Below are 20,526 nucleotides of genomic sequence, written 5' to 3' on the forward strand. Positions count from 1 at the left end.
GCACCCAGATGTTGGCTGAATTTGTTGGGGAAGGTTGGAACTTTCCAGGATGGGTTAGTCAACATCTCGACCGTGGAAGAGAGGATGATGGCCAAGAAAAGGCCATTTCCCTCAGGGTTACTGTGACTGTTGCTATTCGGTTGCTTGGGTATGAAAAGAGTCTAATGGTACTTGATCTGCTTTACTTAGGTTCTAGCCAAAGATATCTGGTAACTTTGGGGTGTCTCAGGTTTCTAACCCTCGTCAGTGGTCCTCTGTCCTAGATTTAGTGTGGTGTTCCCATGTTCTTCGTGGCGGCCTGTCCTTGTGCCACATCTGCACCAGGAGGTTTTCAGGTGTGCTTCTATCATGACCGTGTGTGTGTGTGTGTGTGTGTGTACCAAGGAACTGGGTGAGGTCTTGTTTCTGGGGAAAGGAGACAATGGTAGCAACGTCCCTCTCCACGGCCCGAGTGTGACACCGCAAAACGCTCCCTCTGAGAACGTGGCGAGAAGACACTTTGAGTCCTGCTTCCCCCAAGATCTGACATTTGCTTTCAAAGATTCACAATGTGGTTGATGTTAAAGATACAGAATTTAAAAAATGACAAACAGCATTAAAATAAATTTCAGAGTACCATTTTTCATTCATCACACCGGCAAGGAGCTACAAAGTTTGGTAACTCTGGAGGGAAGGGCGTGGGAAAGCAGGTACTGTCCTACACAGCTGGGGGGACATCCGTCTGCTGTGACCTCTGGAAGGCAGCTGGCCACACTCACCAATGCACGTCTCCTCTCACCCAGGTTATCCTGGACAAGATAATTCACTGCAGTGTAACTCTCTACTGGCAAAAGACGACAGTGACCTAAGATGTCCATTGATAGAGGCTGGTTAAATAATGATGGCATATCTTCACCACAAAATAATACCTCATTATCATTGCTGTTTATGTATAAAACAGGTCTGGAACTCTCTACAAGAAAGTGTTGACACTGGTGGCCTCCAGGAGGGGACTGGGCTGAGGGGACAGGGCAGGAGGGACTTTTCACTTAATAAATGTGTAACTGATTTCCACCCACTACTCCAACAGAAGCAAAAAAATAAAATAAAAAGTCTTCCGGCAGTAGGGAGTACACCAATAGTTTTTAATACACAGGAAACTTGAGACAAAGTCATTAGTTGTAACGGGAATCATTTAGAGACGTTCAAGAATGGAAAGCCACCTGACGTTTCCCACCCACTTTTTGTCTCCACACAGAACGTGGAGCAGAAAGAAAGGGAAGGGTAAGAGCAACATCACCAAGAAGTCACAGAGCCAAGCACTGGTAGGACAGAGACTTTATTGTGGCTGTTTGTGGGGAAACATTCAGCCCTTCATCATGTGCATTAGGTTTTTGCTTGTTTCTTTCTTTTCTTGATGGAGACCACAGCGTGATGCTCAAAGGCCTTACCCTCATCTTTTGTCAGTCTGGTCAGTGGTTTTTATTTTGTTCCAGGGAAAAGTCAGGGAAATCTGGTTTAACATCCCAGCATAAAGGCTGCAACATCTGCAAACCATTCATATAAAGTGCTTATGTTCAGTGCAAAAGGGCAGACTCAGAGGGGCAAGTGGACACCAGGGGACGGCCTGTCCTGGGAGACAGGAGCATTCTATGACTCAAAGAAGGAAAAGCCACTTGTCAAACTTCCCCCAGAAGGGATCTAGTATTTTGTTTGCACTCTTTCTGCTAACAGGAAAAAAACTTTGAATTTGACAGATGCCCAAAATAGTTGTTTATTTTACTATCAAAACACCTGGCTCGGAGGGACACCCACAGGGCTCTGAGCACCAGAGATACTGGCTTTGCTGCTGGCTCCCGTTGGTCGCAGCAGCAAACATGAGATCAACAGCCTGAGCTCCGGCTGGTGGGAGGCTCAGAGCTTTTCTCAAGGTCTCCCACCTGCAAACCCAAGTCACTGAGGATGACAGACCGTTTCTAAAATACCGTCACATCTCAGGAGGGAAGAGGAGCCCATGTTAAAGGAGCACATGATGTAGTTTCACCAAGCGGATGGGGCCTATTCATGGCCCTCCCGTCTGACTCCTGCCTGCAGGCCCCCCTCCAAAGCAAACCCTTGACTCCCTCTGTTAAGACAAAGAAGTTCACTGCCTTCTCAGTGACCCCAGGTCCCTGCCTGTCTGTCCTGGGGTCTCGAAGAGACTGAAGGGAAACAGGCGAGAAGAGGAAGTGGTTTCCTAACCAATTTAAGGGGTTCTAATAGGACTGTAGCTCTAATAGGATAGAAAGGTCCATCCATCCACTCGAGGATCCTGGCTACCACTCCTCTCCCCAGCCTCTCCCCGAGGGAGCCACGTCTTCTCGCTCTGCAGCAGGGATATTCACAAAAGCCAGCTCTGAGCTGCAGCTTGTAAGCAACGCCCCTGCATTCCCATTTGCAGGGGCTCCCCTTTCTCTCCCTGCGGGATGTGAGCAGCGGTGCCCTCCTGCCCCTGCCTGGGGCTCCGGACCCGGTCACTGTCACTTGTTCGTGCAGCCACAGCTTCCAGATGCCAGCACCTGAGGGAGGGAGGAGCCTTCTGCTCAGACTACCATCCAAAGACTACGTAACTCCTTGTGCTTTTGAGAGGAGACACTCGGAGCAGTTTTACTCCACAGGAAGCACTTGCTCCAGAGCCACCTCTGAACGTCGGGAAGGTAAAGCGGGGAAAAGAGGCAACCCTTTTGGTGCTGCTCTATGATCCTCGATAAAACCCTCGTAGTCACGAGAAGCCACTGGAATGTCTCCACACAGAGGGGACTGTGTACAAAGAGGATGACCCGGGTTAAGAACCAAAACGCAGGGAAGGTTTTCAGACCAGCAGTAGTCTAAAATAAAAGTGCCTCTTCAGCAGGGGAAGAGTTGCGTTTGTTCAGAAATGCTCGGGCGTAAACACGAGTGCACAGGGGCGTGCACACACACTCACTCACTCTGAGGTAGGAAGAACTGGCCTTCTCCGGACACACACACACAGATTCCGCAGTTTTAGAAACGTGGCACTTGCGTGAAAGGGCCTGTCTTTGCCCAGGCCGGCAAGTAGCGTCCGACCCAGCTCTTTCCGACCTGGGCAGAGCCAGGGAGCCTCACTGCACGGGAGGAAAGAGGTGGGAGCATCTCCATCAACCCTGCCCCACGGTTCTCAGGGCCCGCTGCCCGCGGTCACTTCCGGGAGCCTGAGCCAAGGGCGCCTCGGGCGCGGCTTGTCAGAAGCCACTGGGCGCAGATGTCCTGCACCACGGCGTCCCCGCTGCTCGTGGCGGCCTGCTGCACCTGCTGGACGAGGAGCGTGGCCCGGGAGTGTTCTTGCTTCACGGCAATCAGATAGGCGGAACGCAATTTGCAGCACGTCAGGTAGGCCCGAACCTGGCGACGGGCACAGGGGACAGAGGAGAGGAGACATCAGTGACCAGTCACCAAGAAACACGGCGCTGCCCGGAACTCAGGCACACTGGTCATTGCGTCTGGCCCGCCACATTAGTCACTGGGTTCTTACCTTTTACTACAGTGTAGCGACTCTTCAAATATCCTGGGCACTAGGCTATTACACTGTGTTATTTTATAGTGTAAAAGTTATTACAAATAAGAAGAATTTCAAAAAGGAGGAGGCAAGCAGCAAGGTAGAGCCTGGCTGTTCTTCCCCTCTGAGGCCTTTCTCCCCACCATCCCGGGCTCTCTGCTTCCTCCTGGCTTCGCTGCCCACAAGTTGTGACTTTAGTTACTTGGGTGATTATTCAATTGATGTCTGTCTCCTTGACTAGACTTGAAGATCCATGAGGACGGGAATAGTGTCTGCGTTTTCTACCCTTGCATTCCAGGTGCCTAGCACGGAGCCTGGCATGTAGTGGGGGTTCAGTGAGTGCGCATCAAATGAACAACGAGTGACTGAATGAACAGTTACCCTGTCCCCCAGGATGGGCACGCAGGCCCCGCTCCTTGATTTTTCTTTAAAAAAAATTCTATTATTTTTAGAGAGAGGGGAAGGGAAAGAAGAGAGGGAGAGAAACATCAGTGTGTGGTTGCTTCTTACACGCCCCTCACCGGGAACTCGGCCCACAACCCAGGCATGTGCCCTGAATGGGAATCGAAACTGTGACCCTTTGGTTCGCAGGCCGGTGCTCAATCCATTGAACCACACCAGCCAGGGCTGATTTTTCTGTCTTTAACCTGCTCAGTTTAAAATCTTTTAACAGAAATTTGGGGAATAAAACTTGTAAATGTAATTAGAAAAGGTCTAACTCTTGTTGTCTGGATCAGAGGAAGCTCAGTTTTGGGCACAAGGGGTGTTCTCTCCTATGCTCCAGACACCCTCAGGCTCAGGATCCCCAGCCTGGGGAGGATGGGATCCCCTTCGCCCAGGTCCCAGTCTCACCGTCACCTCCCCGACTGGCCGGGGTGCCAGGCCGGCCAACAGCGAGGCCCTCGCAAGCGGCCTCAGAGCTTCCTCCAGAAGCTGCCTTTCGGCTGTGACAGTCCCTCCTGGTGGCTGGAGGGGACGCGTCCCTCTGCATGTTTCGGTGCTCCGTGTTCTTTTTCGTCCTGGTCACCACAGTCCTTCTTTCCCAAGCCCAGTTGTCACGTCCTACTCACCCTCTCCCAGAGCCAGAGGGGTCTGGTGTGCTCTGAGCTCACTCACGTGATCATGAGGTCCTGCCCTTTGGGCGTCTGCCTGCTGCCCCACGACGGCAGTGCTCACCCAGGCCTGCGGCCCCGCCTGGCACCTATGTGCACGCTTAATGCAGGTTGGCGGGCGAAACCCCTCCCTAGAGAAGGAGGGCACTTTGCCAGAAAGGCTGGAATAGGAACCAAACAAAGCTATTTTTTGGTAAGATTTTGTGGCCCGAGATTACTTAAGTATGTAAAACAGCTGCTGAAAAAAGAAACAACCCTTAAAAGTAATGCCTGTGCAGATTTGAGTGCGTGTCCTTCCCGGGGACAAAGCCCCCATCCTGTTGAGTGGGAGACTCCTGAGGCGTGGGAAAGGACCGCAGTCTGGGGCTCAGGGAACCTGTGTGTCTGGCCTGGCTGGCAGGTTCTCGTTTGGATTCTAGCAAAGTGAGCCTCCACGTTTCGGAATGTCAGAATTCAATCCTTGCCATAGGAACTCATCGGGTGTTGCAGAAATAAAGAAACGTTAAGAACTTATTTGCCTTAACCCCTTAAATGAAAAGTGCCCTGAAAATGTACTCCAGGGACTGGCAGTACTGTCCCTGGAGTCGGTCTGTGGTTGCATAAGAAGCTGTTTGCCTGTCACCAGTATCCTTCCCACTCGGCTGCTGGGTCATCCCACTGCTAGCGGCCATGCCGTCTGGCTGTTTTCCCATTCCTCTCCCAGCCTGTGGGCCTTCCTCTAGTGGCAGGTGGATTGGGCCCGCCGTCAGGAGCAGCTGGGAATACTTTCATTTTGGTGGCACTCCTTATAAAGGCAGTGTGCCGTGGGGGTTCATGGATTTCCTGCTGGGCAGGGAAGAGCTCACGGTGGGGGGGGGGGCAGAAAAAGGCCTGTTCTAGAGAATGAGACCCCAGTGGGTATGTGTTGGTTAAGGGTGAGGTGGGGTCTTTATCCTACTGTAGATGGTACCCTTTTCCCTTCAGAATAAAGAAGTTTCTGCCCAGCCCAGGCCAGGTAGCTCAGTTGGTTAGAGTATTGTTCTGATATACCAAGGCTGTGGGTTCAATCCCTGGTCAGGGCACATATAAGAGGCAACCAATGAATGCATAAATAAGTAGAACAACGTATCAATGTTTCTCTCTCTCTCTAAAAGAAATTTAAAAAATCAGTACAGAAGAATCTTAAAAAAGAAATGCCCGCCCACTTGAAGAACCTCCTTCGATCAGTCACCTGATGGTGGATGTGAGGGATCTCTGAGGACTGTCTGAGGGAAGACCTCCACAGACAATGGAGACTCAAGGGCAGCCAAGGACATGTTTGCCTTGGGGATAAAGAAATGCGAAGGCAAAGGCTCACGCGGTCAGTGTTCAGCATTCCCCATCTACTCCCTCTCGCCACCCCCGACCCAGGTCCCAGCTCCGGCTCTGGAGAACGAAGAAGCTGAGATGCCAGGCTGGATGGAACTGTCATGTGGAGCAAGGAGTAAAGATGACAAGGCAAGTGTTTGGCTGTGTTCGAGAGCCCACCAGGGTGGAGACAGCTCTGCTCACCTTGTTGTCATCGTTGTGTATCGCCTGGATCAGGCCCTCCAGCTCCTGTGCAGGACAGAAACACAGCAGTCGTGAGAGGGGGAAGGGCCCGGTGAGGGAGCTGGGGCCCAGTCCAGCATCAGCCCAGCCGTTCCCACGCCAGGATGCGGCTGCCGGCCGCACTCTTTTGTTTAAACTCAACTCCTGCTGTAAGAGCAGCAAAGAAAACCTAATGCTAACACTAAGCCTAGGAATTTGAGGAGAAGGAACAGCTCTCAAGAAGCCTGTCTTTGGCCTTCACAACTGATGTGGCTCTGTCACAGGGGGGCAATTTCACGGGCCACATGCTTCCAAGGCCACGTGCAGACCCACCTTGACCTCCTCCACAGTGACAGGGAGGAGCTTCACGCCAGCCAGCCATGGACACTTCCAGGTGTGAGCAACATTAAAACGGATGCTGAGGGCTGCCTTCTGGGTAGAGCGGTCATTACCATGAATTTTCTTTACAGAGAAAGGTTGCTTAGAGTGAGGCATTACGGAAGGGTTAGAAAGATAAAGGGGCCTTGCGGAGCTTCAGGGACACTGTGGGGAACAGAAATACGAAGGGGGGATATAAAGACACCAAAACAGAGGGAGGAGCCAAGAGGTCTGGGCATGAGCGCACCTGCGGTGGAATTCTCTTGAACGCTTCCAAGCAGTTGAGGAGGATGGTGTCCCCGTCACTCTTGGCTGCCATGCCTGACTCGCTGACACACTTGAGCAGCTGTCGGATCTCACTGTACTTGCCCTGCTCCACCAGCTGCCGGGCGGCTCTGCAGTAGGTTGCGGCAGCATCCAGTTGGAAGTCCTAGAACGGAAGATGGGATGCTGGGCTTAGGGTGGAGGGGACATCGGCAGCGGGAAAGAAGGCAGCACTTAGAAAGCTCCCACTATGGGTGGTGCAGGTAAGGCATACTGACTGTAGTCACAATAGGGAAGACACATATGACAAACAAAAAAACAAGCAAAAGTTTCCTTTTGTGGAGTTAAGCAGACATTTAGGAAGTAAGCATAAAGATTTAACCTTAATATCAAAACTCATACATCTCACTTGCTGTTGTGTCACTTTGTGAAAAGAGTCTAATAAGTTCATAATAGCAGTTCATTCTCTCCCTAAGTCACCTTTTCTTGGGAAACGGATGCTGGTGCAGGTATGTGCTGCCCTGGGTGCTGTTAAGAGGCGCCTTAGTGTTCGGAAACAGACCAATTCACCAAAAGCCTGATTTGCTGGAAGCTATCAGATACGCACTTGAAATTTAAGCCTGGTCTAGGACCACCCTTGCCACAGGGTCTGGGAGGAGCTGCTGCTCCGCCTGATCGCCAGGGGTATCTGTGTGTGGGGAGCTTTGTCCAGCACTGAAAGGGGTGGGAAGAAAGAAATCCGTCTGTTGTTCGTGAAACCACTGATACATGAGACAGGACTAATGCTTACATTTAAGACCCTGCCAGCCCAGAGTGGTGGCCCCCCAGGTGCCTGCATGCAGCTGTGTGGCAGGGGCTGGTCTGGAGAAACCACTCTGTTCCACGTGTCCAGCACCCTGCTCTGGCTGCTGCTCCAGTGACACAGCTGTACCCAGGGCCTTTAATCACAGGCAACAGAAACTGTACGGTATTTTGCTGTGTGTAATGTGCACTATTTTTTGCCCACATTTTTGAGGGGAAAAAATAAGGATGCACATCATACATGGGTAGTACTAATTCCATATCTATACAAATGTTTTTTTTTTACAGATTTTATTTATTTATTTATTTTCAGAGAGAGGGGAAGAGAGGGAGAAAGAGAGGGAGAGAAACATCAGTGTGTGGTTGCTTCCCATGTACCCCCACTGGCCCGCAATCCAGACATGTGCCCTGACTGGGAATTGAACCAGCGATCCTCTGGTTTGTAGGCTGGTGCTCGATCCACTGAGCCACACCAGCCAGGGCTATATAAATGTTTTTAATTCTTTCTTTTATGTATGCTCCCTGCATCAAAAGTGTAACTCTAAAAAAGCAATAATGATATCTGTATACCAAATAATAATACCCTGGAATAAGATAATCGGTTTTGTTTCTGAATATAAGCAAATAAAACATTGAATTAAAAAATTAAAACAAAAGATTTTTTTCCTGAAAGTTTGGGCCAAAAACGTGGGTGCACATTATACATGGCAGTGCGTTACACATGGCAAACTATGGTTCTCATCAAGCCAGCTCCCAGGTGGTGGAGGGGCAGCCCTGGCTGCCAGTCCCCCCACTGTGCTGAGCAGGACCCACCCGTGGCCACCTCCTGTAGCCACACTCCCCTGACGGGGTGAGCAGAGGCTCTGCAGGTAAACAGTTATGGGGAAGTGTCCTTGACTTGTATCGGGTGTTTATTTGCCAGCCTTTGATGAATGTGTCACTGGTTACTTTGCCTTTGGCCTTTGGCAAAGTGGCTTAGAGTCTTGAATTTGACCCAGTTCTCTAACAGCCACCTCCTTAATTTCACCCTTGATGTGCACGTAAATCTGCTTTTCTGGAGATAAAAATTTTTGAAAAATAACCTCTCACGGAACTGGTTAGGTGCGGACCGCCCTCAGCATAGTCTCGAGCAATCCAGTCATACCTGCAGAACACGGAATGCAATTCCAAAACCGTCTTCTACGTTTTTCCCTCCTAGCATGACCTGAAAAGGAGAAGGCAACAAGCTTATAGGAGCAGTGATCCCGGGAGTAGCCCCTCAAACAAGAACGTGGGCCCCACTTATTCATTTATTCATAAAATACTAATTGGGACTCTACTAAGAGCCAGGCACTGGGAATGCGGGAGTAATTGAAGTGGACTTGCTCTCCAGGCTTGTGGCTCGTACTCCAGCCAGGTGGCAGCCATCGAACAACAGAAATCGTATCAGGCGATCACAACTGTGAAAAACGCTCGGAAGAGAGCAGTCGGCTGGAGGCCTGAAACATCGGGCGTACCTTGCAGGCGACATCCATTTTCATGTGGTTGTTTCCAAACAGGGTCGGCAGAGGCAGGGTGGTGGTCTGAGAGGTCCCAGCGCTTTCACACCGATGCAGAAACCTGGTCACCTCCATCTGCAGCTGAAGGGTGTTCATGTGCCTGCGGTGACAGGAGACCCACCGTCTAGCCTCCTGAGGGGCTTCAGGAGTGACGTGACTAGGGCTGGGTGACTGGGAAATCATAATGACAGAGCAATGGAAAAAGCAAAAGAAATGATGTAGAGGGAGAAGAGAGCAAAATACCCTCTGAGCGGCCATGAGAAGGCAAAACTGGGTGGTCTGGTGCCCTGCACAGACTCACAACAGTGAAGGTGCTTCGTGCAACTGGACAAGGCCCAGTGCCTGCATCAGTAAGTACTTCCAGAGCACCTGGGTGCTGCTAACCGCAGAAGTCAAGAGAGACATGAACCCTATCCTCACCGGTTACATCGGCTGAGAGAAGGTGAATGGTGAGCAAACACGGAACAGAACTAGCAACTGGGTCTGTGAGGCAGTAAGTCATGGTGGTGGCGTGTTTACTTTAGATGTGGTGTCCTAAGCAGCAGGATCAGCAGGCAGAGAGGCTGCAAGGGCAGAAGGACTGGGTGTGCTGGGGAGACCCTAGGAGGCCAGCGTGACTGACGCTCAGCTGGAAGAAGACAGCAGCTGCGAGAGGAGGTGGAGACGCAGGCAGCGGCCAGCTCGTGCAGGGCCCCTTTTGCCTACTGGGAGGGGTTTGGAGTTCCGTGTGCTTGTAACATGTGATCCCAACTGCCCCCGGCTCTCTCCTCTGTAGGCTCTCCAGGCTTCTGCTAGACACAGCTTCGAGAAACCCTTCCTTTTAGATGAGTATAGTTCCCCCGCAAGGGGTCAGGCATGGGCAAGAGCAGCTGGTTCCCCACAGACGCTCAGTTCCACCCTTTCCGCCCCACCCGACTTGTCCCCTGAGACCGGAGCTACCTTGACACATCGGCTGTAGTCATCTTCTTCCGGAAAAAGGGGGTTTTCTTCTTTTTAGAGCTGCGGGACGTTTCCTGGAGGTAGATCTTCAGGTGGTCCCTGGCCTTAAGCAGCCAGGAGAGCTTCTCTCCCAGTTCCGTGTATGTCTTTGCTTTGTGACTGAAGAACCGAATACAGGTCATGGCCGCCCGGACTTGGTCCTAGGAGGGGGGAAACAGGAGTTCGGGTCAACGGAGGTCAAGGGATACTGGAAGATGGGGGCGTGAGAATTCTGATCTGATTCCCACCCATGACGCTTGCTTGCCAGCACCCCTTTCCACCGGCAGCTGCGCTGCTGTTTTGTATCAGTCACTCCTAGGTCCAAGAGCTCCCACAGCGAAGTGGCCGGCTGAGCCCTTGGGTAGGAGAGTATTTCACCACAGAAGAGATCTTTACAAGGACACTGCTGATTCGCCATTCAACTTAGTGTCACTCTCACTGTGGCACTGAATGACTCAGTTTCCCTGTGCTCTAGTACTGGCAACCCTCAGACAGACTGGGAGAAACTTGTTTCCTCTCCCCTCATGCATCTTCTCTAAAAACACTCCTTCATTCCTATGAATTTTGCATTCAAGCCTCATTTTTACCCTGAAGCTACCACCTACCTCTTTTTTTACCTTTACATTACTTGGATTCTGAAGAATGCCACTACTGACAAGATGAAAGTTTACCTCTTTTGGATGGGGAGAGCAATCCTATTACTTAACAATGCTAGAGAGCAACTTGGATTTGCTCAAGCATCAGTCAAACAGCAAGGCTGGGACGGAATGAGTCTTGTTCCCTTGACCGTGTGCAGTCTCCCCGGGCACGTGGCAGGGCATCAGCGACAGAGACAGAAGGCAGGCCGGGGTCCACTCTTACCTTCATGAACTGCTGCAGTTCGTACAGAATGTGGTAGTAGTTCTTCTTCTGTAAATGTTGGCAGGCAGCGAGCAAGTACTCTCCCCAGCTCTCCAAGGGTGCATCAATGGATTCTAGCAAGTTTTCCAAAACGTGTAGCTTTCCACTTTTATAGCTTGGCTGGAAAATGCCTTCTATGAAGACTTCTGGAGGACTCTCCTGCAGCAGGACAAAGCAGAAAGTCACAAGTCTTGAGCCTGGGTCTGGTGCTGCCCGGCACCCATTCTGAATTTCCTTCTGCATCCTCCTAGTCCACAGGTGGCAAACACAAGGCCTGTGGGCTGCACCCGGCCCTTCATCTTGTTTTATCCAGCCTGGCACCTTGTTTCTACCCAGTGGCAACATCGAGCTCTCGCCTAACTGTTAAGGAGTAGTTACATCTATACAGTCCTACAATTACGTTCGGCCCTTTGAAGGCAACTGAGAGGCTGATGTGGCCCCCAGTGAAAATGAGTTTGACACTCCTGTCCTAGACCTTTTGGGTGTCACAGATGCCTTTGTGAATCCCAAGCTCACAACCGTTCCATTGCCTCCTGCCCTTCACTGAAAGATCCCTCACAGAGTCACCTGTGTTCCCCGTCTCCTGTTATCTTCTGGGATTCTTCTCTTGAACCCACTCTTACCTAGTTTTGTACCCACAGCTCCACTGAAACTGTCCCTGGGGTCACCAGTGACCTCCATAGTATTAGATCTAAAAGTTAATGCTTGGTCCTTGTTTTCTGTCTGATCTATTGACAGCTTTTGATACAGCTGATGGCTTCCTCCTCCTTGAAAAATTTTCTTTATTTTTGCTTCCAGGATACCACCCTCCCCAGGTTTTATCTCTACTTTTCTGGCTACTTATTCTCAATCTCCTTTGCTGATTCTCCTCATCTGCCCAGGGCTTAGGAGAAATCTGTTCATTTTTCTACCTATCATCATTCTCTTGGTGACTTCATACAGCCTCGGTGCTTTAAATACTGCCTACCTGCCGACTATGCCCAAACCCGTTTCCGGCCTGTCTATTCCTCCTGAACTCCGGCACCATATACCCAGCTGATATCCAACTGCCTGTTCAACACGTCCTCTCAGGCACCTAGTAAACCAACTACATCTAAAACTGTGCTGGGGATTGCTTCGTCCAAATCTGCTCTTTCTGCAGTCTTCTCTTTCTTAGGTGGAGATTTTGTTCTTCTAGTTGTTCAGGTCAAAATCCTCAGTCATCCCCCGCCCCCATGCAAAATTCATCAGCAAACTCTATTGGCTCTGCTATCAAAGCACATGCAGAGTGCGGAGGGATCTGAGCACTTCTCGCCACCTCTATTGTCCACCCTGGCCCAAGCCATCATCACCATGTGCTTGGTCTCCCATCTTCCACTTTTGCCTTTCTTTTGTCCAAAGCCACTAATCCAACCTGAGTCATTCTGTAAAATGTAAGTCAGATCACGTTATTCTTCTGGTCAAAATGCTCCCATGCTTTTCTCCGTCACTCATCGCAAAGCCCAAGTCCTCACATGTCCACCAGGCCTTATGTGAGCTGGCTCCTGCTGCCTTTCTGACCTTATCTGTTCCCACCCATCCTCAGCTCAACCTGCTCTAGCCACCCTGACCTTTGCTGGTCCCTCCACCTGGACTGCGCTTCCTCCACAGTCTGCATGGCTCACTCCTGCCCACTTTAGGCCTTTCCTCAGATGTCATCTCCCCTTGGCACCCTAGCTAAAATTGCACAACCCACCTCTTTCCCTGCTCCTATTTTTCTTGTTATTACTCATGACCTATGCAATATATTTTATTTATCTGGCTTATTGTCTCTCTCTCCCCTATTATGTAAGTTTTATGAGGGTAGGTATTTGTGTCTGTTTTTTTCGCTCCTGTATCTTTAGTGTCCTGCATAGTTTCGGCTATAACAAATACTTCTTGGATGAATGAATGAAGGATAAACATTATGTAACTCTTCAGGAAAGTATACAATATACTAACCTCCTTACTTCTGAAGCTCATCTGTGGTTCAGAGACCTTGAGCCATAAACCCCTATTACACAGTCATAGAAAAGAAAATCATTTTGGCATTTAGATTTTAGATCAGGAGGAACTAATGGAGAGTAAAAGATGGCAAGGGAGAGTAAAATTTGGCTTATGCTCATGGTAGTATAACCACGGTGGCCCAGTGGCACTGGGCATGAGCTGCTTAGAAGCGGATAAGACCCGGGCTTTGAGAACATGCACAGACGGTGACTCTTTCCTGTTTCTGGCTGTTCTACCTGAGAAGCCAGACCTAACCTACACCTTGTGGGACAGACTTGAAGAAGCAGAAGTGTCATCTCCATAGGAAAGATGTAATTCCTCAGAGGAGCAACACATCAAGGACTTTCATTTCATCAATTCATCTATCTACTCGTTCATTCATTGAAGTGGCACTAGGCCAGGTGTCTGAAGATACAGATGAGTAAAACACAGGCCTTCTCGGTCCAGATGGGCAGACACAATGGTAAACAAACAGGCGAAGTCCAGTGGGAAAAACGCAATGACAGAGCTGTGACCTAGGGATAAGGGTGATGAAAGGAAGGGATTATTAACATTACTCGCCTGTTCTGTGAACATGCAACAGAGAGTCTGAGAAGACAGATGTATATGCTCAGAGGAAACAAGGAGGGGCCGGTGTATTGTAGGTAGAGGGAAGAGAACGTTCAGACTCGTGGAGGTGAGAAAGTGGTACATGGTGCAATCAGGAAAATTCAAGTGATTTGGTAAATCTGCAATGTAGGGTATAGGTAGGAGCTGTGGTGAAATACGCTGGAGAAATAAGGGACCTAATCCTGATGGGTCCTGCATGCCTGCTAAGGCATTTGGATGTCGTCCTATGGCCATGGGGAAGGCCTTATAGGGAGAACAGTGTGAATAACGAGTAACATAAATAACACGTATTCGTGTTTCAGAAAGCTCATTCTGGGGCAGTGTGGTAGGTGAAGGGTGAGAAGGGCATAACACCTTCTGTGACCTAGGCATTTACTCACGGTTGTCACTGTGTGTTTTTCTCTGTTGTTTTCAGCCTGCCTGAGAATGGAGGCAAGGTATTTCAGTTCAAGGGTAATTGTGATTACAGGAGATGGGAAGGAAGCTTCCATCCTGGCTCTGACGAATGCAAAGTACGGGGACGCTGTGGTCAGCTCACAGCAAGATAAGTAAGTAAGCAGCTTAACCCTCTGGACTAGTCATTAGCTAGTAAGAAACGGAACTGGGTGATTTCCATTCTCCGTGCTTGAGAAAAGCAGATTTACCTCCAAACTCATTTGGAAACAAGGGAAAGGAAAAAGTTAGCAATTAAACTCCAAATAATATAGCTTTGGCATTCTTCTGGAGACCAGGTTTGTAGCTAAGGCCCAGGTGGCAGCTAAAGGCAGTGTAGCGAAGTGAAGCATTTCCCTCTCATCGCCCTGTAGGGAGGGGCACAGAGACTGAGGCCCTGGGAGCCCCTGACCTCACCTGGAGCAACCCTCCAAGGCAGGTCTGCCTGTATTTGCACACTGCCACTGGCTGCCATTTTGAATTAGGGTGGCAGACTGAAATTGAAGTACACCTTGAGGTCCTCTAATTTTATATGAAATTTGGTATGAATCAGCCAATTCCTCATGAAGTTTTCATGGAACATTCTAATAAAAGAGGGAGTGCCACAGGGTCATGGTGAGACAGAGGCCAGACTTGGCTTAACTTTGCTTAACAAAGGCTCTGAAGATGAAAAGCCCTCAGGGTGCCTCGGCCTGCTGTGGGGGGAGGCCAGCAATGCCAGGTGGGGGTGGGTGGGAGGGGGGTCAGGAGAGCACAGCCGCCTCCCATTGGATTCCGGGGCTCAAATATAGGGTGTGCGCCGTGGGGGATTCCTGGTCCCTGTGGTAACAGCTCTGAGTGGGCCAGCAGCTGGGTCAGCAGCAGGACACAGTCCCAGGGCAGGTGCAAGGTGTGTGGAAACAGAGAGGTTAAGCAATTTGCCCAAACATCTTATTCCAGAGACCAGGCTCTGAACTAATACTCGATTCTGCTGTATGCTCTGGGAGAAGAACTGAAATTTGTCACTGCCGGTCAGAAAGGCAAACTGGGATCCCCATTAGGACTGGCTGCACACCCATCACATCGTGACTTGTGTAGACAGAGTTTTCCATTTTGACCTGACTCTGCCAGAGGTGATCCCATAGCTCAACACTGGGTTTAGTGTAAAGGAGCTATCGGTCCCCCCACCATCCCCCAGAAGCCGAGTGGCCAACCGGGAAGGCACAGCTGGCGCTCCCACACTGGGAGCTGTGCCTGCGTCCCACCTTGTCGAGCAGGTGCAGCAGGGCTTCCCGCAGGCAGCCGTGCCTCACGTAGAAGCTGATGACGGCCAGGCTGGTGCTGTAGTTGTGCAGGTAGAAGAGGCATTCTTGGTAGTAGGTGTTGCTCGTGACCTTCCCTTCAGGAATCACCTCCAGAGAGAGGCTCTGGGTCCGAAGGGTAGCTTCCAGTTCTTTCAAGGTGGCCAAGTAATCATCGTCTTGCTGACAGGAGAGAGTGGGAGGGAAAAATTTCAGCAGCCCCTGAAAATTATTACTTTCAAACAATATTTAACAACGTGGAAAAATGCTCATGATACAGTTGTAAAGGTAGAAAAATAGGCAGGATACAAAATTCTATGTATTAGAAAACTGGGTAACACCAATTGTCATTCAAAAACATAACAGAAAGTTCACCAAAATCTAAATACTACTTAAGTCTGGGTATGAGATCATATGTGATTTTTATCACTTAAAAACATTTTTTGTAGTTTGCTTTAAAAAAAATTGACCCTGTATTACTTATTTTGCCATATACAGTTATTTATCCAAATGCATAAAATAGAAAGAACAAAATCCAAGCCTGGCAGCTCTGAGCCAGGACCGCCCCGTCAGCTGAGTGGAAGTGGATCTTTTCCCCAGGTCATTACTGCTCCTGGGCCTCCCTCCCCGAGCCGGGCCTCCACCTGCCGTGCTCTCACCAAGGACAGCAGTGGCCTCACTGTGGACTCCAGGTACTCAACCACGTCCAGGACCAGTCTCGAGCCATGGCTCAGCTGATTGATGTCGAAGGGGGGCTTCAGGCAGCGACTGAACTTCTCCCGAGCTGCGGTGAGGTTCCCAGCTTTGAGGCAGGCCATCCCCCAAGCGTGCCACGCCCCACAGGTGTCAAGCCCAGTCTTTGTGGAGACCTGGAGGAAAAACTGCTCCTTTTAGAGGTACCTCTGTCAAGGCCTGAGAGTCCCCAGGACCTATTAAGTCCCCTGGTTGCCATCATCTCTCCCCACCCCCAACCTCCGCAAACTGGTCATGCCCTAGATACTTCCCACGGCCAAGAACAACTGAGAGATGGCAGTCCCTGTTTGCAAGGCTAGGCAGAGGCAATTCACTACAGTGAGGTAGGGGTAGGCTTTGTCTTTGCCTCACCTCAACGCCTAGTTGGTAGTACTCAGCTTCCAAAAGCTGGTTCCTTAGCCTGGTCACTGCGGCCGGCTGCAAGAGCTGATCCAGAGACGGCACATGGCGATAGGCAGCAGCAACTAAAATATTCAGGACGTCCACCTTGCTGATGTAGCTACGGGAGGCAGAGGACAAGGCAGTGAGGCTCCACAGAGTCTTACTAAGAACAGTTGCTGCTTAAAGGTTTTCTGTTTCCTTCCCCACGTGACATGGGATAACGAGAACCGGGATGTACACAGACACTAGGAGCGAAGGCTCCGGAGTCAGATTCTGCAGCTCAACTAGCAGCTCTATGATCTTAGGCGAATTAGTTAACTGTTCTCTGTTTTAGTTTATTCATCTGTAAAATGAATATGAAAATGAAATCACCCAGGTAAGAGGCTTAGGGTAGTGTCTGGAACACTTTGCAGGTACTCATTACATGTTAGGTATTAATACGTGGGGTAGGGACACTCAGGTCTTCTGTTCGAGGCACGGCCTCTACACTGAATGTTGGAGGCTCACAAGTGACCCGCTTGCTTTTTGGTCCTTGTGAACCCTGTCTGTTTGGGAGAGAGCACATCGATGGACTGCGCTCCTGTTCGGTGCAGAGGTCACATCACTGCCGTTCCCTGGGGGCGCTGCTGGGCAGGGGCTTCCTGGTTCTTCCCTTGGGTTCTCGTCTCCTGGACTTGGCTTCCTCTCCCTGGGCTAAGGATGAGCTCTCGTAGCAGCCTACTAGGACAGCCACCTTTGATGTGCTCCTGGCACCTGGTGATTGCAAAAACCTTATAATGACAGAAAGCCCAGAGGGGTGGATTATTCTGTCTAGTGCTGCCTGAACTCAGAGTTCTCAACTCTTACATCACACTCCTGGCAAGAAACCCTATGGATCCTGACTTGTCTGACGACTTCCCTGAAAAGGGATTCAGTGCCTGAGTGACACTCAACCTAGTGTGAATGGAGAAGGGAAGTATTGTGTGTAAAAGCAAATTTGGTGTCACTGTGTATTATTCATTTGTAATACGTGGTGTGAGTTTTATAAGAGTTAAAAACAACAGAAAAATACTCCGCAAACCAGGAGTTCTAAACACATATGGGAGATGTATCCACACCCTCAGCAAAACAGCACAGAGACGGCAGAGGGCGTGTATCTGAACCCAGGGTAGGGGAGGAAGAACGTGCAATGTGAAGCCACTGCCGAAGCCCAAGGTGCGTGGGGTGTGTGAGAGCCCCACTGAAGCAGGACCCCCTTGACCTCTGCTGCCCTCGGCCTGAAGCGGGTGTTTCCTCCATCTATAGTTTAGATTTTGAAGGAGGTGTAGGAATTTGTGTTAATTTTGCCCTCCCCCACCCAATCTATCTTTTTCTTTTAATAAAACTTCACTCCGCTTACATTACTGATATTCAAGATATATTTAGATATATTTTTATTTTTGCCTTAAGTTTTATTTATTTTTTTGCTATAGGGAGGGGTTTCTGTTCTTCCTCCCTCTTCTCCATTTCTGACTTTTTTCATGGTTATTTTAAAAACCTTACTTAACATGTTATACATATGGATTCATTTATCAACTTGAAAAATGATGTAGCATCTAATGCCTCTTGCGATAAAACAGTGAAATTAACTCCTTAATACTTCCTTCCACTTTCTGTGCCACCTCCTTCTGCCTGTCTCAACCTTTTGCTTTTTGTTAATACAAATAATAAAGCTAACATTTTTGGAATAGTAGGCTTAATTCTTAGCCCTTTACACAGATATTCTCACTTTATCCTCGTAACAGCCCTAGGAGATCAGTATTATCATCGTCCCCATTTTATAGAGGAGGACACTGAGGCCCAGAGTGGTTAACGGACTTGTTTAAGGTCACAGAGCTCGGAAGCGGTGAGGCTGAGATTCACTGCACTCTCTGCTGGCTGGTGAGTCTGCAGGCGAGTGCTCTGAGCAAGCGCCCAAAGGTACTTAGGAAGAAAAGTAGGCCCTCTGCTCCCCAGTCTGGCTAGGACCGAGTGCTGGGAACACACAGCATGAGTCACACATCTGGGTGGATAAGCTGGGAACTGGGAGTTTTCACTGTTGGGTTAATGCGCGGAGGCAGAGCAGGTTGTGCAAGGGACCTGAGGCTTAATCACACCTTTCCCAAAGAGATTTCTACCCTGTGACTCAGATTCCTACCCGTGACACAGGGATACATGGGTCCCCAGTGTGCTTTATAGCTCACTTACTCAGAACCCCGAGGCCACAGTCTGAATTTGGTCAAAGGTGGGGCAGACTTTGTTCAAGGGCAAGCACTGGACATTCCGGGAGGACACATCTTTAAAAGCCAGAAAGTTCCACAGAGATTCCCCTGAACTGATTTAAGCACCCATCAGCCAGAGTCTTCAATGCTCCTCTAAACTGATGCTACTTACAAGCCAGCTGGAGGCTTTCACTTCTTTCTGACTGGGTACAGCTAGAGAATACTCTGCTCTGAGGATCCACTCAGGACAGAGAGGGAAGGACTGAGACTGCTAAGGCAGGGTGAAGAAGACCGCATGTGATCTGGTGACAGCATTACATGAACACCAAACCGAGATGCAAACATTTCAGTATGTCTTGTCAGAAAGGATGGTGAGGTGAAAACTCACAGCGGGGTCAGGAAAAGAGGCTGGATGGAAATGACTGCCATGCAAGAGAACAGAGGCGTATCCCCACCCACCTGTCACAAAGAGCCAGGTCCTGGCTGCGGCCGGCCTTGACAAACATCATCTTGGCGCTGAAGAGCAGCTGCTTCATGATGTCTATGAGCAGCCCTGCGTCCACCTCCGGGTTGGCGAGGCCCTGGGACAGCCCGCAGCAGTGCTCAATCAGCTGGTGGCCACAGGCAGCGCTGTCCCGGTGCAGACTCAGGATGGCGATGCACAGGGAGGCGCTGGGGGCCTGGCCAGTGGGGAGGAGGGAGAGAGACAGTGTGAGTCTGGGGACTGGAGCGTTCTTCAGAGGCAGATAGTGGGAATTACTCTTCCTGCTGCACAAAGCTAGAAAAACACTGGCCAAGGAGCCAAAATGCCACAGCGAAGCAGAAGCGGAACAAAACAAGTTTCAGATGTCCTAAGTAGCCCCACCAAGGCTCTGGCTGCTAGGTTTTGTCACCTTTCTGGGAAGAAAGTGGCAGTGTTCCTGTGTTACCTACTTCCCGGGAATGTCCACAGGTCCCACCTTTCTCCAGTCGGCTGTCCTACTAACACGGGTCTTCCTTAGTACTGGCCCAGACTGACACGCACCTTGCTTGTCTGACCACCTGGAGAAGCCTCTGCTTCAAGTCACTGGACACGCTGCTGCTAAATTAATGCTCCAAAAGCACATTCCAAAACCTTTCCTGGTCCCTGATGCCTACTAAGTATATATTCCTTATTTCAGAATTCAAGTCCCTAAATATCAATAGCCCATTTCAATCCTTTTCTACCTCTCTACTGGCATCCTATACCTCAAAATAGAACCGTTTCCAATTCCCCATCATGCCTTGCAATTTCTGACACTGTGCTCAGATGTTTTAGTTTTACACTCTTTGTCCTTCCCCTATCCTCACTCCCCTCACAACCCCCACATTTCTGTTTGTCAAACTCCTACTGCTCTCCCAGGGCTCATCTTCAATGCTACCTCTTGCATGAAGCCTTTCTGGATCTCTTCTTTTGCATTTCCCAAGATGCTCCTCATTTTCTGCCTTACCTGGGCTACTTATTTTAACTCCCATATTGTTACACTAAGCAAGTAAAGGTCAGGCTGTGTTTACCTATCTATGCATTCCCTACCAGACCAATACACATCATAAAGGAACTCTAATGGCCACTATTTTTTATTGCTGTTACCTGCTCATAGTAAAATTCGTTCCGCACCAGCTCATTTTCCTCCTCATTCAGGTCCAAAATCCATTCCACCTCAGGTGCTTTGGGGACTCTCACCACTGCTGAGTACGGAGGGCTTTCACTCTTGGAGCTGTCAGGCGCTGGGACGAGAAGTGCCATCCATGTCAGTCACTGGCCAGTGGGCCAGC

The 20,526-nt window shown here is 49.8% G+C and overlaps 1 protein-coding gene across 1 annotated transcript in view; it reads right to left on the reverse strand.

Annotated features, from left to right (window-relative positions):
- Positions 1 to 1,300: 1,300 nt before the first annotated feature.
- Positions 1,301 to 20,526, reverse strand: part of ZFYVE26 (zinc finger FYVE-type containing 26) — a 60,566-nt gene continuing 41,340 nt past the window's right edge. Inside the window, 12 exon segments of the mRNA XM_028505932.2 lie at positions 1,301 to 3,381; positions 6,178 to 6,222; positions 6,821 to 7,003; positions 8,783 to 8,842; positions 9,135 to 9,276; positions 10,116 to 10,315; positions 11,016 to 11,213; positions 15,344 to 15,562; positions 16,039 to 16,248; positions 16,484 to 16,631; positions 19,192 to 19,412; positions 20,342 to 20,478. Coding sequence (XP_028361733.1) covers positions 3,178 to 3,381; positions 6,178 to 6,222; positions 6,821 to 7,003; positions 8,783 to 8,842; positions 9,135 to 9,276; positions 10,116 to 10,315; positions 11,016 to 11,213; positions 15,344 to 15,562; positions 16,039 to 16,248; positions 16,484 to 16,631; positions 19,192 to 19,412; positions 20,342 to 20,478 — 1,967 coding nt within the window. The 3' untranslated portion in view covers positions 1,301 to 3,177.

This window comes from Phyllostomus discolor, chromosome 1 (genome assembly GCF_004126475.2).
Source record: "Phyllostomus discolor isolate MPI-MPIP mPhyDis1 chromosome 1, mPhyDis1.pri.v3, whole genome shotgun sequence".
In the NCBI taxonomy this organism is placed as follows: Eukaryota; Metazoa; Chordata; class Mammalia; order Chiroptera; family Phyllostomidae; genus Phyllostomus; species Phyllostomus discolor.